This window comes from Vitis vinifera, chromosome 8 (assembly GCF_030704535.1).
Source record: "Vitis vinifera cultivar Pinot Noir 40024 chromosome 8, ASM3070453v1".
NCBI classification, from domain to species: Eukaryota; Viridiplantae; Streptophyta; class Magnoliopsida; order Vitales; family Vitaceae; genus Vitis; species Vitis vinifera.
In genome coordinates, this window is record NC_081812.1 from 3,922,990 (window position 1) to 3,943,867 (window position 20,878).

The window sequence follows — 20,878 nt, forward strand, 5'->3', positions numbered from 1 at the left end:
GAATGGTTAAGAATCAGAGAGGGTAGCCTATTTATGAGGTATGTAGCAATCAAGACAGCCTCTCCCCAAAATGACTTTGGAATATTCATTTGAAAAATCAACGCTCTAGTGATCTCTAATAGATGCCCATTCTTATGTTCGGCTATCCCATTTTGTTGGGGAGTATCATCATTACAAGATGAATAATGTATGATTCCTTCTTTTTGGAGATAAGGTGTAAGGTATTGATTAAAATACTCTTTTCCATTGTCTAACCTTATTCCTAAGACCTTTGCATCAAACTGATTTTTTAGCAGGTTTTGAAAAATTGGGAAGATTGTGCTAACCTCGGTTTTTGTTTCATGAGATATACCCAAGTAAATCAAGTACAATCATCAACAAACAAAACAAACCAACTCACTCCATAAATGCTATGAACTTTAGTAGGTCCCCAAACATCCATATGAAACAAACTAAATGGAACAAAACTTTTCTTATTACTTAAAGGAAAAGACACACAGTGATGTTTAGCATACTCACAAACATCACAATGGAAGTTTTGAACATTTAGTTTTTCAAACATATTAGGAAATATTTTTTTCAACAATAAAAAAGGTGGATGAACAAGACGAAAATGGGATAACCAAACTTGTTCCTCGGCTGGAGTATGATGCTTTGATAAATACATATGAGGAGTAGGACATGTTGTGCCACTATCAACTTCAAGGAGAAACAGTCCCCTTTCTTCTCTAGCATGCCTAATCACTTTCCTCGTAAGAACGTCCTGAAAATAACATTCAGATTGTGTAAAGTTGACTGAGCAATTTAGGTCCTTAGTAGTTTGAGGAATAGCAAATTTACTGATAGTTTTGGAACATGTAAGACATTTCTTAATGTCAGAGAAGATGTTAAGAAGACATTACCTTAACCAACCACAGTTACTAAGGTAGCATCAGCAATTTTGATCTTTTGATTTCCCGGGCATGGAATGTAATTAGAAAAGACTTTTGAAGAATTGGTCAAATGGTCTGAAGCCCTTGAATCAATGATCCATGGACTGGAAAACTGAATTTTAGAGGCACTCAAGGAGAAGGAATACTTACCTGTTTGAGCAAAATGACTATGTCTCTCAGGTTTTTCTAGCTTGGAAATGAATCTTTTGAGTTTGTCAATTTCCTCCATGTTGAGCTCCATTTCTTGGCCAAAGCTTTCTTCCTGCTGTTTTCCTCCAATTTCAACAAGATTGGCTTGTGATTTATAGCCAGAATTAACCCCTTTACCCCCATTCCCCTTGAAGAAATTTAGGGGCTTACCATGGAGCTTCCAGCATGTCTCCCTTGTGTGCCTATTTTTCTTGCAATAGCTGCACCATAAGGAGTCTTTCTCGCTTGTTTTCTTCCTTTCGTTTCTACCAGAGTTTGCAGCATTAGACACAGCACTTCCTTCATTTCCATTTGGTTTTGAGATGGCTAAAGCAGATCTATCCATGGTGTTTCCCTTTTCTAACATTATATTTTTCCTTCCTTCTTCTCCTCTAACTATTGCAAAGGCTTCATTTAGAGATGGCAGTGGCTCTTTCCCAAGAATTTGGACTCGTACTTGATCCAATTCCACATTCAAACCCGCCAAGAAATCATACACCCTCTCTCGTTCAATGAACTCTTGATGCATTGCTGCATCTATGCTGCACTTCATTCTTAAATTCTGATATTAATCAAGTTCAAGCCAAAGACTTTTAATAACATTGCAGTACTCAGTTACGGAAAGAATACCTTGTTTGGTGTTGTGAATCCTTGTCTTTAGTTCATACATTTGGGCTGCATCCCTTACCTTAGAATAGGTATGACACACAGACTCCCAAATTTCCTTAGTTGTTGAGAGGAACATGCATGTACGGCTTATCTCCGGTTGCATAGAGTTCCAAAGCCATAACATGATTTGAGAGTCTTCTTCATCCCACAAGACAAACCTTGGATCATCCTTACAACAGGTCCACTGAGATGACTAAACTTCCCTTTGCCCTTAATATAAGTCTTTACCAACTGTGACCACTCTAAATAATTTACCCCATTGAGTTTGAAGGATCCTACTATATTCTGGAATTCAGCAAGTGGTGTTGATTGTTGGATTGTGGTTTGGCTCAATATTGAAGAATCAACCTTTGAAGTGTTTGACATTATGAGGGAAAGAAAGGATATGAAGGTCAAAAAAATAGGGGCAATGAAGGCCTAATCTAAAGCAACGTTTCTAACAGAAGGTCAGAAACTAATGGGATATGATCTGAAAAAAATTCCTGACAATCAAGGCACAGGACATTGGAATGCTAGTGATTAGGCAAAGAAAATTCTAACTCTGATACCATGTTCTCATTCAGATCTAGAACCTTTTTGTGAAATGCTTTCTGCTCTCTTTTTTGGTATAGGATTACATATGAATATATACAAAATAGCTGTATAAAAATAGCCTAGGAAATAATGCCTACGATCATGCTATCAAAGATAAATAAGAAAAGTCAAGAATGCTAAGAAAGGAAAAAATCCTGGGAGTATACAGTTATTACAGCTCATATGGACTGGAAAAATATTCAATAGTCTGCCACACAATCTGCCAGAATTTCCAACTGGTAGATTTTCCAACAACATGTTATATCATTGGGCCTTCAATAATCAAACTCCATGAATATTGAGTTTAACTCATTGTAGTATTCTGCAAGGAGGCAACCACCCTGGCGTGATTCAAAGGATTTCTTCATTAGTTCATATACTTGAGAAGAGTCAAAGACATCAAGATAGCTCCTATTGACCGCATCCCAAACCTTCTTAGCCATTCCATACTACACAAAGTGTGACATCAGCTTGTCAATCATGGAATTGATGAGCTAAGACTTGACTAGAGCATCTTCAGCCTCCCAATCATCATAGTTTGGGTCATCCTCTGTTGGTGCAACCTTCCTTCCTGTGATATAACACTTCTTCTTTCTACCATCAATTGTTGGGAACCTTGGATTACTTTGTTCCCTTACCCTAAATTGAATAGGTGCATGTAAAAGCTACCCTAGGCCTCTAGATCCTATGCAATGGAAGCAAAAATCAAAATTTTTAACAAGATAGGAACTAGAGAAAAGCCATTAGAAAAATTTACCTCTAATTTGGATGTTCCCAAATCAATTCCACTTGATGAAAATGAAGAACAAAGAATACGGAAGTCTCGTGCACCCAAGATCTTCCATCTAATGACTTGAACCACAATCTTGGCACTCCAAAGTGTGAGCTTTGGAAGGGAGGAATCCTAAGCTCTCTCTCTCTAAAGGTGGAAGACAATTGTCTCTCAAAAGGTTATGCAAAACCTAGTCCCTAAGAGGGTATTTATAAGGTTCCTTACTGAGCTTAAGTGACTTGAGCCCACCAAGGTTTGAGTCACTTAATCTAACTCAAAATGAGTCCTAATTGATTAATTAACTACACGAGGTCATCTAATTAATCAATTAGCCCAATTCAAAGAACTTATTCACTATCCCCTATACAACCTTGCATAATTACCTAAATGCCATTATGCACAAGAGTGAACCAAGAGTCAATTCAATTCTCATAAATCGTGTCATCATGGTATATGAGCTCAAAGTGAGAACCACTAAGACCCATAAGAGTATTGGCTCCCTCAAAATCCAATTCTGAAATTGATTCAACATTTCACTAAAGAGAATCAATTACACTTCAGTACCTTATGTAAATAACGAGACAATGCTCTGGTCCATGATCTACTATTCACTACATGCAGACTCCCCATGAACTGGTGTCCGTAATCTAACAAGGTAGTATTATCACCTATCAAGATTGTCTCTCCAATCCTTGAATTACACATCTCACTTTTTATGTGATCAATTGACATACTCTAACTTCAAGGAGCATATGTCAAATTTCCACTAAAGGAAATGTTATGGTCATAGTCTTCTAAATCACATGTCCTTTGGATCACCCAAGATAACACACTATTTCAATCCATGAGATATCATTATGCCTATATTGAGAATACTTATTGTCACCAGCCTTCATCAATAGTGACCCAATCTATAGGGATATATGACCACTTTAGGGTTTCACCCATAAATCAAAATCTCCTATTGACTTTGGCACAGACTCAATTTCCTCTCAAAGTTAAAAGTCCATGCAATATAGTATTTTGGTAAATCATGACAGTTGACAGTCATCATTCATCATAGGTCCTTTCCTATGCGCATCACATGCACTAGTGCACTTACCATAGGAAAACCATTCCGACAGTCAAGACAAGTCATCCCTCCAATTAGGAGGTAGCACACTACAATCTCAGATGAATTGCCCAAAAATCCATGAACCGATTGTAGACAACTCATCACTCTATAAGGAACCCATGACTTGGATCTTTTGTGCAACTTCTAATACACCAAAGTCATGTACAATGCAAATGATGTGGGGCGTATATATACAAATAACCAATTATTACAAATGGGATAATTTAAAGGAAACCAAGAATAATAAATAAATAGATTTATAGATGAATCTCAATTTGTTACATCATGTCATACTTTCTAAGGCTCAATCCTAACAGCAATATGAATCTCCAAAATTTGAGACCATACACGATAATTGGCACCATCCAACTCAATAGAAATTGTTGGAAAGGCAGTCTCATGAATGGTCACCATGGATGACTTTTTGATATTAGAAACACTTAAAACTATTTTTCCAAACATGATATTGTAACGAAGAGGGTGAAAAAAAGGATGGAAAAAGAGTCAACTAGGCAGCAGCGGAAATTCCTTACTCTAGTTTTGATACCAACTTGATAAATTGTTGAATACTTTTTCCATATATCTCAAGCCTATTTACACAGGATACACAAAGCTATTTTAGGATAGTCAATTATACAAAATAATAGACTACTATACAAAATAATATACAGTTGTATAAATCACAATTGTATAATATACACTAACTCACAATTGTATAATATACACTAACTCACAATTGTATAATATACGCTAACTATTACTAACTCACCCTTTCGTTTGAGAGTGTGTGTTAAGGAATAAAGCAATAGATAGTTTAATGGCAATGCGAGGTCATCAAGTTGCTAGGAGTTCTAACTAATTCACTGTAACTACAAATAGCCATAAAGAAAGAGATCAATCGGTGATTTTGGGATGGGTTATTTGGATAAAAGGGTTCAAATAATACCCTTATTTGTAAAAATGACCTCCAACGTTTTAAATCTTGATATGTGACACATTTTTGACAAAAAATACCCTTTTATATTTAGTTTTCCTCCAAAACACCAATCTCCTTCTTTTTCATAGTTTCTTTTTTTTCTTTTTCTTACTTTTTGCTCTACAATAAACGAAAAGGAATCCTCACTATTCTTTCTTCTAATCTTTATCATTGGCTACAACAAGTAATTGAATGATGTAAATAGTCAACACCTTTTCCTTTGGGATAACCGATTAAAAGGGACAAAATAAACATGAAATTGCAAATCTAACCTCCCACTTTTTTTTACCCAAAAAATATCCATTTTGGGCAAGAATGCCCTCACTTTTTTCTTGTAAAAATAACCCTTTTTTAAAACACACATGTAAATGATGAAAATGTTTAAGGGTATTTATGTCAAAAATGAATTACTCTTCAAGTTCAAAAATGGGAGAGATTAGTTTTACAAATTTGGGATCTATTCATTCCGTTTAATCAATTAATCCCTTTTCTTCTATCTTCTCCTCTCTCTCTCTCTCTCTCTCTATTTCCATTTTCTCTTTTATTAAAAAAAAAGAGTTATTCTTCATTATTAATTATGAGAAAAGAGTTACGAGAGGCAAACAAAAAGCCTAAAAGGGGTTGAAAAATTTTATTTGTATAGTAAGGTTTAATGTTGGTAAGCAACAAATCTCATCTATGGAATATTATGGTGATTTTTGGTAAACTTAATCATAGTTTAGTCTAGATGCATGCACATTTTGAATGAAAATTTAATCCTAATTAAGTTCCTTGTTAAAACCTAACCTTAGTATCGTTCAGATGACCATTATGACTAATAACTTAACTATAGTTAAGCTTTAAGTAACTGAAACTTAATCATAATATAGTTCAAATGACCATTATGATTGATAACTTAACAAAGGTTAAGTTCTCTATAAATAAAACTTAACCACAATGTAGTTCTTGTGCATCAATTGTGATGGAAAACTTAAATTGTTATATATTTTGTAAATAAAATTTAATCTTAGTTGAACAACATACAAAAATATTCACACAACTTACCATAAGTTTTTTGTAAAATTAATGAGATCCATAAAATATTAAAAAACAAGTGACTTCACTTTTCATTAAAAATTAGTTGATATTGATTAATAAATTACAAGTTCAATTATCCAATATACAAAAAAAAAAAAATACAAAAAACCGATCCCATGTTTTATACTCCATATCACAATATATAAAAGAGGACATCAATCTTTTACATACTCAATCATCATCTGTAAAAAAAAAATAATAATAATAATAACAATAATAATAATAAGGAAAAAAAAAACCCCCTCAAGATCCAACAAAATAACCAAGTATGTTTCACTTCCGATCATGTTATATTTGTACAAAGAAATCTTGCATAAGAGTATTTACCTCTATCTTGATATCTAAAGATACAAAAGAATCAATCTTTTATCCAATCTTTTATACTCCATATCACAATATATAAAAGAGGACAACATCAATCTTTGACATGTTCATCATTTGCCAACAAAAACCCTAAAAATCCAACAAAATAACCAGGTATGTTTTACTTCAGATCATACTATAATTGTATGAAGAAATCTTGCATAAGAGTACTTGCCTCTATCTTGAATCTCAGGATGCAAAAGAATCAATCATTTGTGAGTCTTGAGATGAAGATGAAGCTATGATGGTAAGAAACAGTCGAACTGAATTGATAAAGCTATGGCAGGGCTTGACAATGCAGACGAAGAGGCTAAGAAACTTCACAAGGACAAAACAAAATGAGTTTTTAGAGAGAGATGAGTAGCTAAAATGGGAGGGAAATAAAACCTGGAATGAAGTTTTGGTCCTTTACGAGGGAAATAAAGGAGGTCAAAATGTCTAAAGAGGGTCATGGCTCCAAAATATCACAAAGAGAGCTATTTTTCCAATTTCATAATTATTTCAGGTTATCTGTCCAAACGACCCTTCTGAGACAAATAATAGTTCATTTTCCAGAATCCTCTCTCAGATTTTCTTTTCTCTCAAACACTGCATTTCATCACAAATAAAAACAAATACAAAAAGAAATAATCCAGAGAATTATTTTTAAAGATATTTGATCTAGCAATTCAAGACTCAGATCAGACTGCAGGATCAGCAATACTTTTATTTACCAACCTAATATCCAATCAATGACGTAAACTAAAATTTTATTATAATTAAGTATTTAGGGTTTGACAAGGGAAAATCCTTAAAACATATATCAAGTTTAAAACTCACCAAAGGCTTTTGAGGCACAACACTTTCCGATACCAATAAGTTATTTGATTCCGCGTCTTTAACCGAGCCTCCCTGCTTTTCTTCCTTTGCAACATTAACCTATAAAAACGATGTTGTAACGTGTGAACATAATATTAAAAGACTAAAGCTCGATCATTTCTAAATATCCATACCCAGCAAGCTGACACAAATCCTAGACCAACCATTTTGGATTAAAGCATAAACAAGGGAAATTTAGTGTTTATATAGGAACCAAAGGAAAAAAAACGCAATCCTAAACATTTTAAAATGATGAATCAATCAAAGCAACTGAAAATGTAAGATTCGTATGAAAGCGAGAAAAATAAATTGCTTTAGAGCAAGCACTTTTTTCTTTTACTATCAGTCTTTCCCGAGAACCAAACAGAAAACAGAGAAGAGTTAATAGCACATACAGCACCATCCTCTTGAGCTCCAACTTCAACGTTTTTCTTCTTCTTCTTTCTTCTTCTCTTCTTCTTTTTCCTGAATTTCTCAGCCTCCAGCATCGCCGCGAGGTTCTGGAAAACGCTCAAATCGGAGAGCACTTTTAGCTCCTCCTCTCTTGTTCGCCTCCTCTCCAAACGCATCCTCGGTTTCTTGGCCTTGGCATCTTCCTCCTCTCTACTACTTGATGAAACCACAAATTTTCCCGCATTTTCCATCATTTTCTTTTCCCGGAAATTTGGGTGGGAAAATGTAGAATCCCAAGCAGTATTACGCGGAGTTTACAATGAAAATACTCTGAATGCTCAGTGAGCTCAGGTTCCAGTCAGCTTAGGCAAATTTTTATAAAAAGAGAATAAAATAAAATTTTAAAATATGCTGTTTCTAATTTTATTTTTAATTTCTGTTTTTATAAAATAAAAATAAATAGTAAAAGTTCTAACCATATGCACCAAATTTTTACATACTATGTTGATGTTGTCCGCTCTAAGATCATATTGCTCTAAGTCCGATAGGACCCCCATGGAGAACTTTCTTCCCTACTTGTAATGGGATATCACAAACACATTTATATATATACAACGCCCTCATTATATTTCATTGGGCCAAACAGACAATTATCCCTTACAAAGTAAAAAAAATATCACATCGAAATTAGGAATCGGTTTTAATACTATTTGTAATGACCCTCACTTAATTATATAGATATTATCCGTTTTAAACTCAATAAGGATCTTACGGCTTTAAAACACGTCTATAGAATTAAGACGAGCTTATAAATATAGAGCGTTATGAACTTTATCTTTTATCCGATGTGAAATATTATAAAAGTAAAATTAAATCATGTAGATATTATTTGTTTTAAACTCACTAGGGTTCTCATGGCTTTAAAACACATTTATAAGGCTAAAAGGAATTCATAAATATATAGCATTAGAAACTTGATTTTCTCTTCGATGTGAGATATTACAAAAGTGCAATTATTGAAATAAATTTTATTATAAAAACATAAAAATGATAACTATTTTATGTTATTAAATATCATATACAAGCTAAATAAAATACATTTTCAAAAATACTTCACAAAATAATTAATAATATACTACAATATTATTATTTTTATATTTTAAAAGAATCCAAATGGAAATTTGAATTTTTTTTCAAAATAAAATATTCTTAAAAACATATTTTTATTTTTTATTAAATATCTTTAATTAGTTGTATATAATTTTAAAAATAAGTAAGTGTAAAATATCATATTTTATCTTCTCCTTCATCAATTTTCAACCTAGGTGTACATCACTTGAGTGAATTGAGTGTGATCAATTTGGTTTTTGACATTTTATGAATATTGTAAAATCAATGCAAAAAAACAACATGAATAACAAGTAAATTATATTTATATTCATATTTTCTATTTAAAAATGTCTCAAATTCCTAATTAATATAAATTCTATTTTATAAATAATATAGTTGTAGACCCCCTCTTTTTGGCTTTGGTTTTTTATATATCTATATACATATATGTATTCATGGTTAGCCTGCCCGCCACTTGGGAAACACGTGGAGAAAGGCGTTTGAAGGAGGGACCGGGTTTCTTGGAGGAGCAGCTGCATGGAGCACGTGGCGAGGCAGGAGACTGGAGCCATGGTGGTGGTTGGGACTCCACAGATGCTGAGGTGGTGAATAGCACAACAGGTGCTGACTTTCCGGGGAGGTTTTCTTGGACAGGCTATAGAAGAGGAGAAACAGCTGTAGAGGGGCAAGGGGGATGGAGAGATATTTCCTGGAAGATTAACCGAGGGGCTCGAGATCTTGCTGGTAGAGGAGACAGAGGTTGGCGGTAAGCTAAGTGAGCTTCATTGAAGAGGAGATTCACAGGTATTGAGTATCGTTTTTTTTTTTTTTTTTTTTTTTAAGGTCTTCCTCATTGTCACTGTTCTTCATCATATTCTCTGGCTACTTGGGCATTGTTGGTTTTCTTGGTTGTGGATTGAGATTTGCTGAATTTGGGTTCGTTTTTGTAATTGCTCTGTTTTGGTTCTTTTCTGCTTTCTTTGTTTTCTCCTGTCAATAACTGATGTATGGGTTGTTTTTGAGATTGATGTTTGATTAATCATGCCCCGACTCCCAGCTTGTCTCACCTTTTTAGACCCATTGAGTGTATCATGAGATGGAGTCTTGATCAATGAACTCTGGGCGTGCCCTGTTTCTTGAGTCTTTCTTTTCTTTTCTTTTTGCTTTTAAAAAATACCGACCATTATTTTGTAAACTACCCGAAAGCTCTTGGGATGAGGGTAGAAAATGTTTCTAACTTCAAGAGGTTTCTGGATTCGACGGACCGGGGAAGTCGAAGGTTCAAGTTATTGGTCTGGTTTTAGTTGCTGTCGGAATGGGTGGAGGAACTAGCAGTGGTGAGGCTCCCATGATTGCTAGGAGAGGGAGGTTGGGTGCTGATCAACCTATGATTCTGCACATGCTGGATATCCCTCCTGCTGCAGAGGTCTTAAATGGGGTCAGAATGGAATTGATGGATGCTGATTTTCTACTTTCTTAAGGGTGTTGTTGCTATAACCGATGTTGTTGAGGCATGCACTGTGGACAATGTTGCTGTCTTGGTTGTTGGCTGGTTGTTGCTAACCCGGCAAACACAAATTGCCTTAATCCTGAAGGAATTTGCACCATCAATTCCTGAGAAAAGCATTAGTTTGAAAGTCTGAACATTGAGGTGCCCAAGCATGGAGGAGGATGTGGAGGGGAAAGATTATTTAATTTATTAAAAAGAGTCAATGGCCACGTGCAAACCAAGGGAATGTTCTTAGGGTAGCAAATAAAAAAAAACAACCCAGACCACTTGATGGTCCAAGTGTTAGCTTATGAGACATGAGTTTTATTTATTTATTTATTATTGTATGTGTTTCTAGTTTACCGTGTACCCATTTAAATAATTCCTCCAAGTTCCGGATTTCAAATTCTAATCCCCAATTCTAATTTTTCACACTTGTTTATTTAGTCATTATTATTATTATTATTATTATTATTATTATTATCCTATATTTATTTAATTATTTCATTTAAAAACTCTAATCATTAAAATTCAGTTATTCAAAAATTTGGCTTCCCAATTTAATGTTCAATCTCAAAAATTCCACCATTCATTTTTACTCGTTTAAATATTGTTTTCGTTAATTAGTATTATTAACCCATATTTCTTTATTATTTCAATCATTAAAGTCCAATTCTTCAAAAATCTAACGTCCTAATTCAATTTTCAATCCCAAAAATTCCACCATTCATTTTTACTCGTTTAAATATCGTTTTCGTTAATTAGTATTATTAACCCATATTTCTTTATTATTTCAATCATTAAAGTCCAATTCTTCAAAATCTAACATCCTAATTTAACTTTTAATCCCAAAAATTTCACTATTCATTTTTACTCGTTTAAGTATTATTTTCGTTAATTAGTATTATTACTCCATATTTATTTATTATTTTGATCATTAAAATCCAATTCTTCAAAAATCCAGTGTCCTAATTTAAATTTCACTATTCATTTTGTTCGTTTAAATATTATTTCCGTTAATTAGCATTATTATTCCATTAATTTATTTTATTTTACAAATTCCAATAATTAAAGTTCAATTTTTCAAAATTCCGTTTTCCGAATTTAATTTTCAATCAAAAATTCCACTATTCGCGTTCATTCGCTTAACCATTATTTTTGTTATTATTATTATTATTATTATTATTCCATATTTATTTATTTATTTATTTTAAAATTCAAATCATTAAAATTCAATTCTTGAAAAATCTGACTTCCGAATTTAAGTTTCAATCTCAAAAATTCCACTATTCGCGTTCATTCGCTTAACCATTATTTTTGTTATTATTATCGTTATTATTATTCCATATTTATTTATTTATTTATTTTAAAATTCAAATTATTAAAATTCAATTCTTGAAAAATCTGACTTCCGAATTTAAGTTTCAATCTCAAAGATTCCACTATTCACGTTCATTCGTTTAAATATTATTCTCATTATTATTATTATCATTTCATTAATTTATTTTACAAATTCCAATAATTAAAGTTCTATTTTTCAAAATTCCGTTTTCCAAATTTAATTTTCAATCTCAAAAATTTTACTATTCACATTCAGCTGTTTAATGATTATTTTCGTTATTATTATTATCCCGTTCATTTATTTATTCACTTATTCATACATTTAAAACCTCATCTCCAAATAATTTCCCAAAATTTAAATCTCTAAATTCAATCTCCAATCTCTAAAATTCTATTTTTTTGCAATTATTTACTTAATCTTTATTATTTCATCATTATTATTATTCCATTCATTTATTTATTCACTTATTTATTTATTAAAATTCCGTCTTTAAGTAATTCTTCAAAATTCTAATTCCCAAATTTAGTTCTCTGAAATTCCAATTCCTTTCAAATTTAATTTCTAAAATTCTCATTCTTATACTTAATTTCTAAAAATCCAATTTTCAAATAATCTCTAAGACTCCGATTTTCAAAAAGCTAGTTTTCCTTCGAACAATCTTAATTTATGTTTGGTAATGCATGTGATATATTTCGTGTTCTATATTGTGCACTGACTCTGTTTCCATGATAGCGCGTTGCTGTTTGCTGCCCAGGTATGCATTCACTCATTTTGATCATTCACTATACACATTCTGATTCCCATATACGCATGATTGATGTGAGTATCCATAGACTTTCTTATTGACTGCCACGTCAGCTTCATTCTATTAGTAGAGACCCGACTTTAGGGGCTTAGAGGGGTGCTACGGTCTTTACCGTACCTTCCCAATGAGTAACCTGACCCCCGTACCCGATCCGATTTTTCGTAGATCACCTTTTCCAAATAAGGAGTTACACTTAGGGTTTTTCTTTCTTATTTTGTTTACCCTTTTAAAAATAAAACAAAAATAAGTGGCGACTCCAAGTCAGTTTTCTTAATCAAATAAAATCAATTTTTCAAAATAAAAATCGAGTTCGTCATCGAGTGGGAAACGCATGAGCCGAAATGCGGGGTCCACAATAGTATAAAATATTTTATACATTTGCAATATTAAGTTTCCTTATATAATAAGAAAAGTTAGTAGGAATATTCATATAAATATTATAAGTCATTCAAACAAAAGGTTATTAAATGGAAATAGGCTTATAAAACTACAATGAATAGATACGTGAGGAATAATGAGAAATACTCGATTAAGTGAAGTGCTTGAGGTTCAAAGTGTATATATAAGGAGTAAAAAAAACATGAAATATTTTAAAAACCCAATAATTATATTTGAGTTTGCTACTTCATAATATTCTCTATGAAATAGTAGAATGATTCTCTTTTATCAATGGATATAAACATAGTTAGTCAAACCACATTAAAAACTTGTGTATCATTAAATAAATTGTTTTATTTTTATGATATTGAACTAATACTTAAATTTTAGGATTTCTATGGACTTTTATGATGCACACTAACTATCCCTCAAATCTTTTATCATCCTCTCACAAAAAACAAAGTAAAACAAAGAGGATTAAGAGTGCATTTGACGATGATTTCAGAAAGTGTTTATAGCCTTTATAATACTTGAAAGATAAAAAAATTTAAGTATTAGAAAAGCTAAAAGTGCTTCGTAAAATCACTATCAAATGAACTCTAAAAGTGTGTTTAATAATGTTTTCATTCAAAGTGTTTTTTATAAAAGTATTTTTTCTGAAAGTATTGTTATGAGAATTGATGTTTTGTTACAAAGAATTATACGTGATTTTTCAATGCCATAAGCGATTTTTCAAAATTTTAAAAATATTTCATAAATTTTATAAAAAAATTGATCTTTATTTAAAAACATTTTTTAAACTAAGAATGCATTTGACAATAATAACAAGATATTGGGAAAGTGAAAAGCTAGATGCACAACTTTTAAAAGTTGAGTTGTGTTATGATATGTGGTTTTAAAAAAACCATTTGTTAGGTGGAAGATTAAATCTATAGTCCTATTTAAATGGAATACCTCACAAAATTTTTCCTAAGATCTCAAAGTAATCTAAGTTTATATTCCACAAAAAAAAAAAAAAGACAACTTTAATCCCAAACTCTTTAATGTACATAATCTTAAACTCTATATCATGCACTAACATTTAAAACAATAAATATATCTTAATATAAACTTATGACACCTTCAACCCAAAAGTCAATAGCACTACGGTTATTTCACATGTCAAACTTGAAAGGTAACACATGAATGACCATGAGTAACAAATCCAACTAGTAGCTAGTTGACAACTAGCTCAAATTGATTCAAAAATAATAATAAGAGCATAATTCAAAAATTATAAATTTATAATCCAAAACTAATTAAAATATCTAAACAATAATTCATAGATTATCCTAAACACTAAAAAACATATTTAGAAATCAATACCGAATTCGGTTTTAAGTCAAGAATCCTAAATAATCACTCTAAACCTATTTCTATGAGAAATAGCCTTCTATAAAGAATCTCATATCATTTTGTTCCCTATCCTAGAATTATGTTAGACGCATGAAAACCACCTAAGGCATCTAGATCTTATGCAACATAAACAAAAAGACAATTTTTAACACATGAAGGATTTAGATTTATGGTGTAGAAAACATTATCAAAGATTTTGATGTTCCCAAATCTATTCATTTTGGAGAAATTCAATTCTACAGTCATCGAAAGTGTCGTACACCTAAAATCTTCCATTTGATGGCTCTCTTTTGCTTCTTAGCACACAAACAGTAAGGGTTTTAGAAGTGTGGAGGTTAAGACTATCTTTCTCGGGATGGTAGAAAATGGAAAAGTCTAGAAACCCGAACCCCTAAGGAATATTTATAAGGTTCCTACTTTAAGTGACTTAAACCCACCATGAGTTTGGATCACTTAATCTAGTCTACATAGGATCTTAATTGATTAATTAACCTCATAATGTCATCTAATTAATCAATTAACTCATTATAGAGATGTTATTCACTAACCCTTATGCAACCTTATATTATTACCAAAATGTCCTCATGTGCATAAGCGAACTAAGAGCTAATCCAACCCTCATAAATAGTGCCAACAAGGTATATAAGCTCGAGCAAGGACCATTGAAACTTATAAGACAATACTAGCTTTCTTGGAATTTAATTTTAAAGTTGATTCAATATATCACTATAAAAAATCAATTGCACTCTAATATCCTACATGAATAACAACAAGACAATAAGTGTTCGGGTCAATGACTTACTATCTGATGTATATAGTCTCCCCATAAACTGATGTTTATAGTCTAACAAGGTAAAAATTATCAATCTCTTAAAGTTATCTTTATTATCCTTATGTTACAAATCATCCTATTATGTGATTATTTGATATATCCTAGGTCATCAAAAGCTTATGACAAGTTTCACTTAAGGAACTACTATGATTATAGTTTACATGAACATATCTCCTTAGGATCAATAACGAGAACACATTGTCTCAATCACATGAGATATCATGGTGTCTCTATTGAAAATATGACCGAACTTCTTTGTTGTGCCAAAATATTTAGCATTTTTACATAGCAATTTCGGTCAAGAAAAACTAGAGAACGAGTCATTACGGCTTTTGTAGTACTCCGGGTATCATTCTCAGGGACTAACTTATGGAAATTGTCAATACTAGAGTAAATGAATTGCTTTTGTTTAAATCTTAAAGTGAAAAACAATTTGAGAATTATCTTTTATGAAATGGGATTGAGTGAATGAAACTAGATTAATAACAAAATAACTAATGATTTTTAATTCAATCGATTCAAGTTTGAGGCTTTCCACAATCCAACTTAAGGTATAGAAATAGAAAGAACAAAGGTTTCTTAAGTAAAGTGATCTTAGGGTTTTAGGATCTTTGGCTGCTCGCGATCAACTCGAGTTTTATAACTCAAAATTGCATCCAAAGCCTAATTTTTTTTATAAAAAAAATAGATTCCTAAAACCATCAAATGAATGAGATTGATTACCAATTTAAGATTTTACTTTTTAAACCTTTCTACCCCTTATAGCTTTGTTTTGGGGCAAATATCGATATGGAAGAAGAGGATAACTAATGATCAAGAATTACCAAGAATCACTAGTATCGGGTAATAACTTACCATATCATTCCCTAAACTAACTCATAAGGATAGGATTAAAAAAATTAATAAATTATCACTCAACCAATAATTAATCTCATTGTTATAATAATTTACCCATTGTTACTATAGGTTTCCTAACCCTTAGGTTTTCATGCTTCAAGCCCCAAGTTGGCTTCTTAGCCTCTCATGGCGGTGATATCACATTCACAATCCATAATAGGGTAAAAATCCATAATTTGAATAAAAAGAAACTAAAAACAATATATTTAATAAATAAAAAAAAAACAACAAACAAACAAAAGTTTTTGTCTTCTTTCACCTTCAATGTCAAACTCTGCAAAAAAAAAAAAAACAAGATCTCTAAAACCTAGAACTAAGAGAGTTTATATGATATCATCAATTACATAACATGTGACACACTCTCATTAGCCACTTATTACAAAATACTTACCTAAACATGATTAAAAATAATAATAATATTGTGATTTTTAGTTGTGTGGGGTCCACTTAGGGAGGATGGAGTGCCATATATGCAATTCCGGAGGCAAATGAGGTAAAACATCAAAGTGGCAATGGGTGAATTCAAAATTAGGGTCATTTCGAATTGGATTTCAAATTTATAAGTTGAATTTTGAATTCATAAGTTGAATTTCGAAATGGTCCTTCAACTTTACACAATTGTCTTCAGATGACAATACTTCTTCATTTCAACTATGATTTGCGCATCGCTTGAAGCGTTGGACTCTTGACTTTCCGAGCTTCGTAATGATATATAGTATGTCTAAGATGGACTCTTGGAAGTTCTCAAAATTTATCCTTAAAGTCAAATTATATGTTGCCTCTAGATTTTGAGTTCTAAATTTCTATGTAGCTAAATCTTGCTTCATGCCCCATTTACCATGTTTTCTTGTCTTCTTTCTTACTCCATAATGGTCACTTCTCATCTTCCAAACTCATGATATCCTCGTCTTGCCTTTCCTCATGGTCCATGAGACTTGACACATTTATTTCCTCATTCAACCCTTTCTTAATCTTTCAAAATATAAAGTGATTTAACTTGCACCCTTTTCTTCCCTTGAACCTAAGATAAATCTTTAAAATATAAGTTAAACTCATGGCTAAGGCCTTAGCATTAATTTAAGTTAAGTTGGGTGATTCAAATGTCCTTTGGTGCACAAATCATATTGAATATGTGACATTAGAGCACATATTTTGGCTCCAATCAAAATACCTATTCCTATCAACTTTCATTAATAAACCTAATTCATAAGGAATATATGATTACTTTAAGATCTAACTCGTTGATGAAAATCACTGCTAAATTTGATATGAGCTTAATATTCTTTTACGGTTGAAAGACAACAATGTAAAAGCCTGGTGAAGTCATGACTACTCGATAATCTTATATCATAAGCCATTCCAATGTACAACCATACACACTAGTGCACTCACCATCAGAAACCCATCCCGATGACCAAAATAAGTCATCCCTCTAATTAAAAGGTGGTGCATTACAATCTTTAACCAGATGTGAACAAATCATTTATTTGCAAGGAACCCATGACTTTAATATTTTGTGCAACTCCTAATATACCCAAGTCACATACAATGTAAGAAATGCAGACCAAAATGCTCATAAAGTACATTGCATTGAATGAGGATAAAAAAACTAAAAGTGAAACTTCATTAATAAATAATAAATTCCAATTTCTTTTAAAATCAACTCATACTTTTAAGGGTTTTATCCTAACATTCTCCCACTAGCTCTCAAAGATAAGGAGGGTATGTCCCAGTGTGACATTCAATGCATGGCAGAACGAGAAGTTAGACAATATCAACCATCTATCTTCGAGTAGGAAATCAGTCGTCATCGGCACATCCATTGTCAAACCCAATATAAGCATCAAAGAAGCATCTCCCAAAAGAGAAAGCATGATGATATTTATATTCACCAAATTCCCAAACACCTACCCAAGTAGAGACTGTTAAAGATGACATTTGAGGCCTCAGGGTGGTCTTAACACATGAGACGTAATATAGGTTAGGGTGATAAGTAAAAGAAATGAAAGGAAATTAGTTTCAAATACCCTATGATCAAACCTATACCCTCATGTACAAAGTGTAATATGTGCATAAGATCTCACAAACAATGGACCAAAGATGTCTAATGTGAATATACTGGTGAGAATGAGGAAATGAAGAAGCATTGAACTGTCAACGAGATGTGTAAGAATGATGTGAAGAAAATATCAAACCTGGAACGTTTAATATAGAATAACCAAAAGGCAAAACAGATAGGATAGGTCAAAAATAATAATAAGAGTGAAGAAAAAACAAAGAAAAAATAATCGAAATGATGACTAAATCATATCAAAGCATAAAGATGATGAACATATACACTCTCAAACACTAAGATAACATAAAATTTCTTTGGTGAGGTAACCCTCTCAAGCTAAGGAACTCCAAATCAATGCCTATGGAATGGATAAAGGAAATGATATGATTGTTGGGAATATACAGATTTATCCATTCCCTATCCTTGGATCTTGTATGGTATATGTAAACTATCCTAGGCTTTTCTAAATCTATTGCAGTGGAAACATATGATTATAAAAACCATATTAAGATAAAGATCTAGAGATATAATACTCATGTTTGGATCTAGATGTTCCCAAATCAATTCTTCATTGAGAAAAACATGTTTGAAGGTCTCGTACACTTAAGATCTTATGCCCGATGACTCAAACCACGATTTTGACATTCCAAAGTGTGGGCTTTAGAAATGAGGAAACTATGACTCTTCCTCTCTATCTCTGGAGATAGAAGAAGGCTCTCACCAAAAAGTGATGAAAACCCTAATCCCTAAGAAGTATTTATAAGGTTATCTTACTAAACTAAAGTGACTTCAACCCAAGAAGGCTTGGATTACATAATCTAACTCAAAACTGATCCTAATTGATTAATTAACCACACAAGGTCATATAATTAATCAATTAGTCCAATCCAAAGACCTTGTCAACTATCTCTTATGTAACTTTGCATAATTACCAAAACACCCTTATCCACAAGAGTGAACCTAGAACTAATCCAACCCTTATAAACCATGTCATTATGATATATGAGCTTAGAGTGGGGACCATTGGAACCAATAGAAGTATTGGCTCCCTCGTAATCCAATTTTGAAGTTGATTCAACATTCTACTGAAGAAAATCAACTACACTCTAGTATCCTATGTAAATAACAACGAAACAAAGCTCAGGGTCTTTGACCATCCGCTATATGCGAACTCCACATAAACTAGTGTTTATAATCTAACAAGGTAGTGTTATCAACTATCAAGATTACCTCTTTAATCCTTAAATTACAAATTCCACTTATTATGTGATCAAATGACATACTCTAACTCATAAAGGGCACAAGTCAAATTCCGTTCAAGGAATTACTGCAACGCCACAGATTTCATGTTCATATGTCCTTTAGATCACCTAAGTCTTAATCCATGAGATATTATGATGTCTCTATTGAAAAATACCTATTGTCACCAACTTTCATCAATAGTGACTTAATCCATAGGAATATATGACCACTTTAGGATTTGAACCATAGGTAAAAAACTCCTATTAATTTTGGCACAAGCTCAATATATTCTCAAGGTTGAAAGTCCATGCAGTATAGTAACTTACTGAATCATGACAATTGATAGTCTTACGTCATGATCCATTATAAGTCATGTCTAGTGTGCATCACATACACTATTGCACTCATCATAGGAAACTCATTCAAATGACCAAGTCATCCCTCAAATTAGGAGATGACACACTACAAACTCTATTGGATTGCCTAAATCCATGAAGTGATTATGGACAACTTATTTACTTATAAGGAACCCATGACTTGTATATTTTGTGCACTAATGCACCCAAGTCATGTATAATGTAAAAATTATGGGTTGAATGCTCAAATCAATGTCAATACACCAAAGGGATAGTAAGGGGACAATTAAGTCTAAATGTATAACATCATGTCTTGTTTTTAAGAGCTTAATGCCAAAAAACATAACCAAACCTAGAGTAATCATTAGTAAAAGTGATTAAATACTCATACCTTGCATGTGCTTGGACATTAAAAGGTCCACATATTAGTATGTACGATTAAGTCTAAATTTATTACATCATGCCTTGATTTTAGGAGCTTAATGCCAACAAACATAACCAAACCCAAAGTAATCATTAGTAAAAGCGATTAAATACTCATAACTTTCATGTGCTTAGACATTAAAAGGTCCACACATACTTAAAAAGGGTAAAGTAATGTAATAAAAGGAGTTCCTAGGATTAAAGGTTTAGTCATATTTTGTACTAACACAAATTGAGTTCTAAAACAATAATTATTTTGACATATATGAACATTTTGAAGTTTGTATTTTATATATAATTTTCCTTTATTTGCAGCAAAAAGTTTTTGTCCTGTTTTTTTTTCATAATATTGAGTAGGGATTAATCATTCTTGAATATAATTCATATCGGCTTCTGAGTCTATTAATGCTACCATTTCTACTTCAAAATATTCAATTATGACTTTTACATTTGTATACCATATTTGAAAATCTATTTTTGATATTGTATTTATAAATTATTCTATAGGGGTTTATTTATCAGGTATTATTATTCCTGCATCTTGATTATCAAATGTTTCAGCAAAATTTTCTTGTTTGTATTGTATTATATTTCTTATTTATTCATTTTCTTGTTTTATTTGTTTATTTTTTTTGTT

The 20,878-nt window shown here is 32.0% G+C and overlaps 1 protein-coding gene across 13 annotated transcripts in view; it reads right to left on the minus strand.

Moving 5' to 3' along the window:
• The window catches only part of LOC100252970 (uncharacterized), a 47,663-nt gene extending 39,308 nt beyond the window's left edge, over positions 1–8,355 (minus strand). For 7 of the 13 annotated variants that reach the window (XR_009466332.1, XR_009466333.1, XR_009466331.1 and 4 more), the window contains exons 1-2: positions 7,919–8,301; positions 7,485–7,583 (exon numbers count right to left, since the gene is read on the minus strand). Coding sequence is in view for 8 of the 13 variants with exons in the window: in XM_059738893.1 (XP_059594876.1) it covers positions 7,485–7,583; positions 7,919–8,170 (351 nt within the window). In the remaining 5 variants the exon portion in view is untranslated. Of the gene's footprint in view, positions 1–628; positions 764–7,484; positions 7,584–7,918 lie in introns of all 13 variants that reach the window. The other 6 variants (XR_009466335.1, XR_009466334.1, XM_059738894.1 and 3 more) reach the window with 3 other exon arrangements.
• Positions 8,356–20,878: the final 12,523 nt, after the last annotated feature.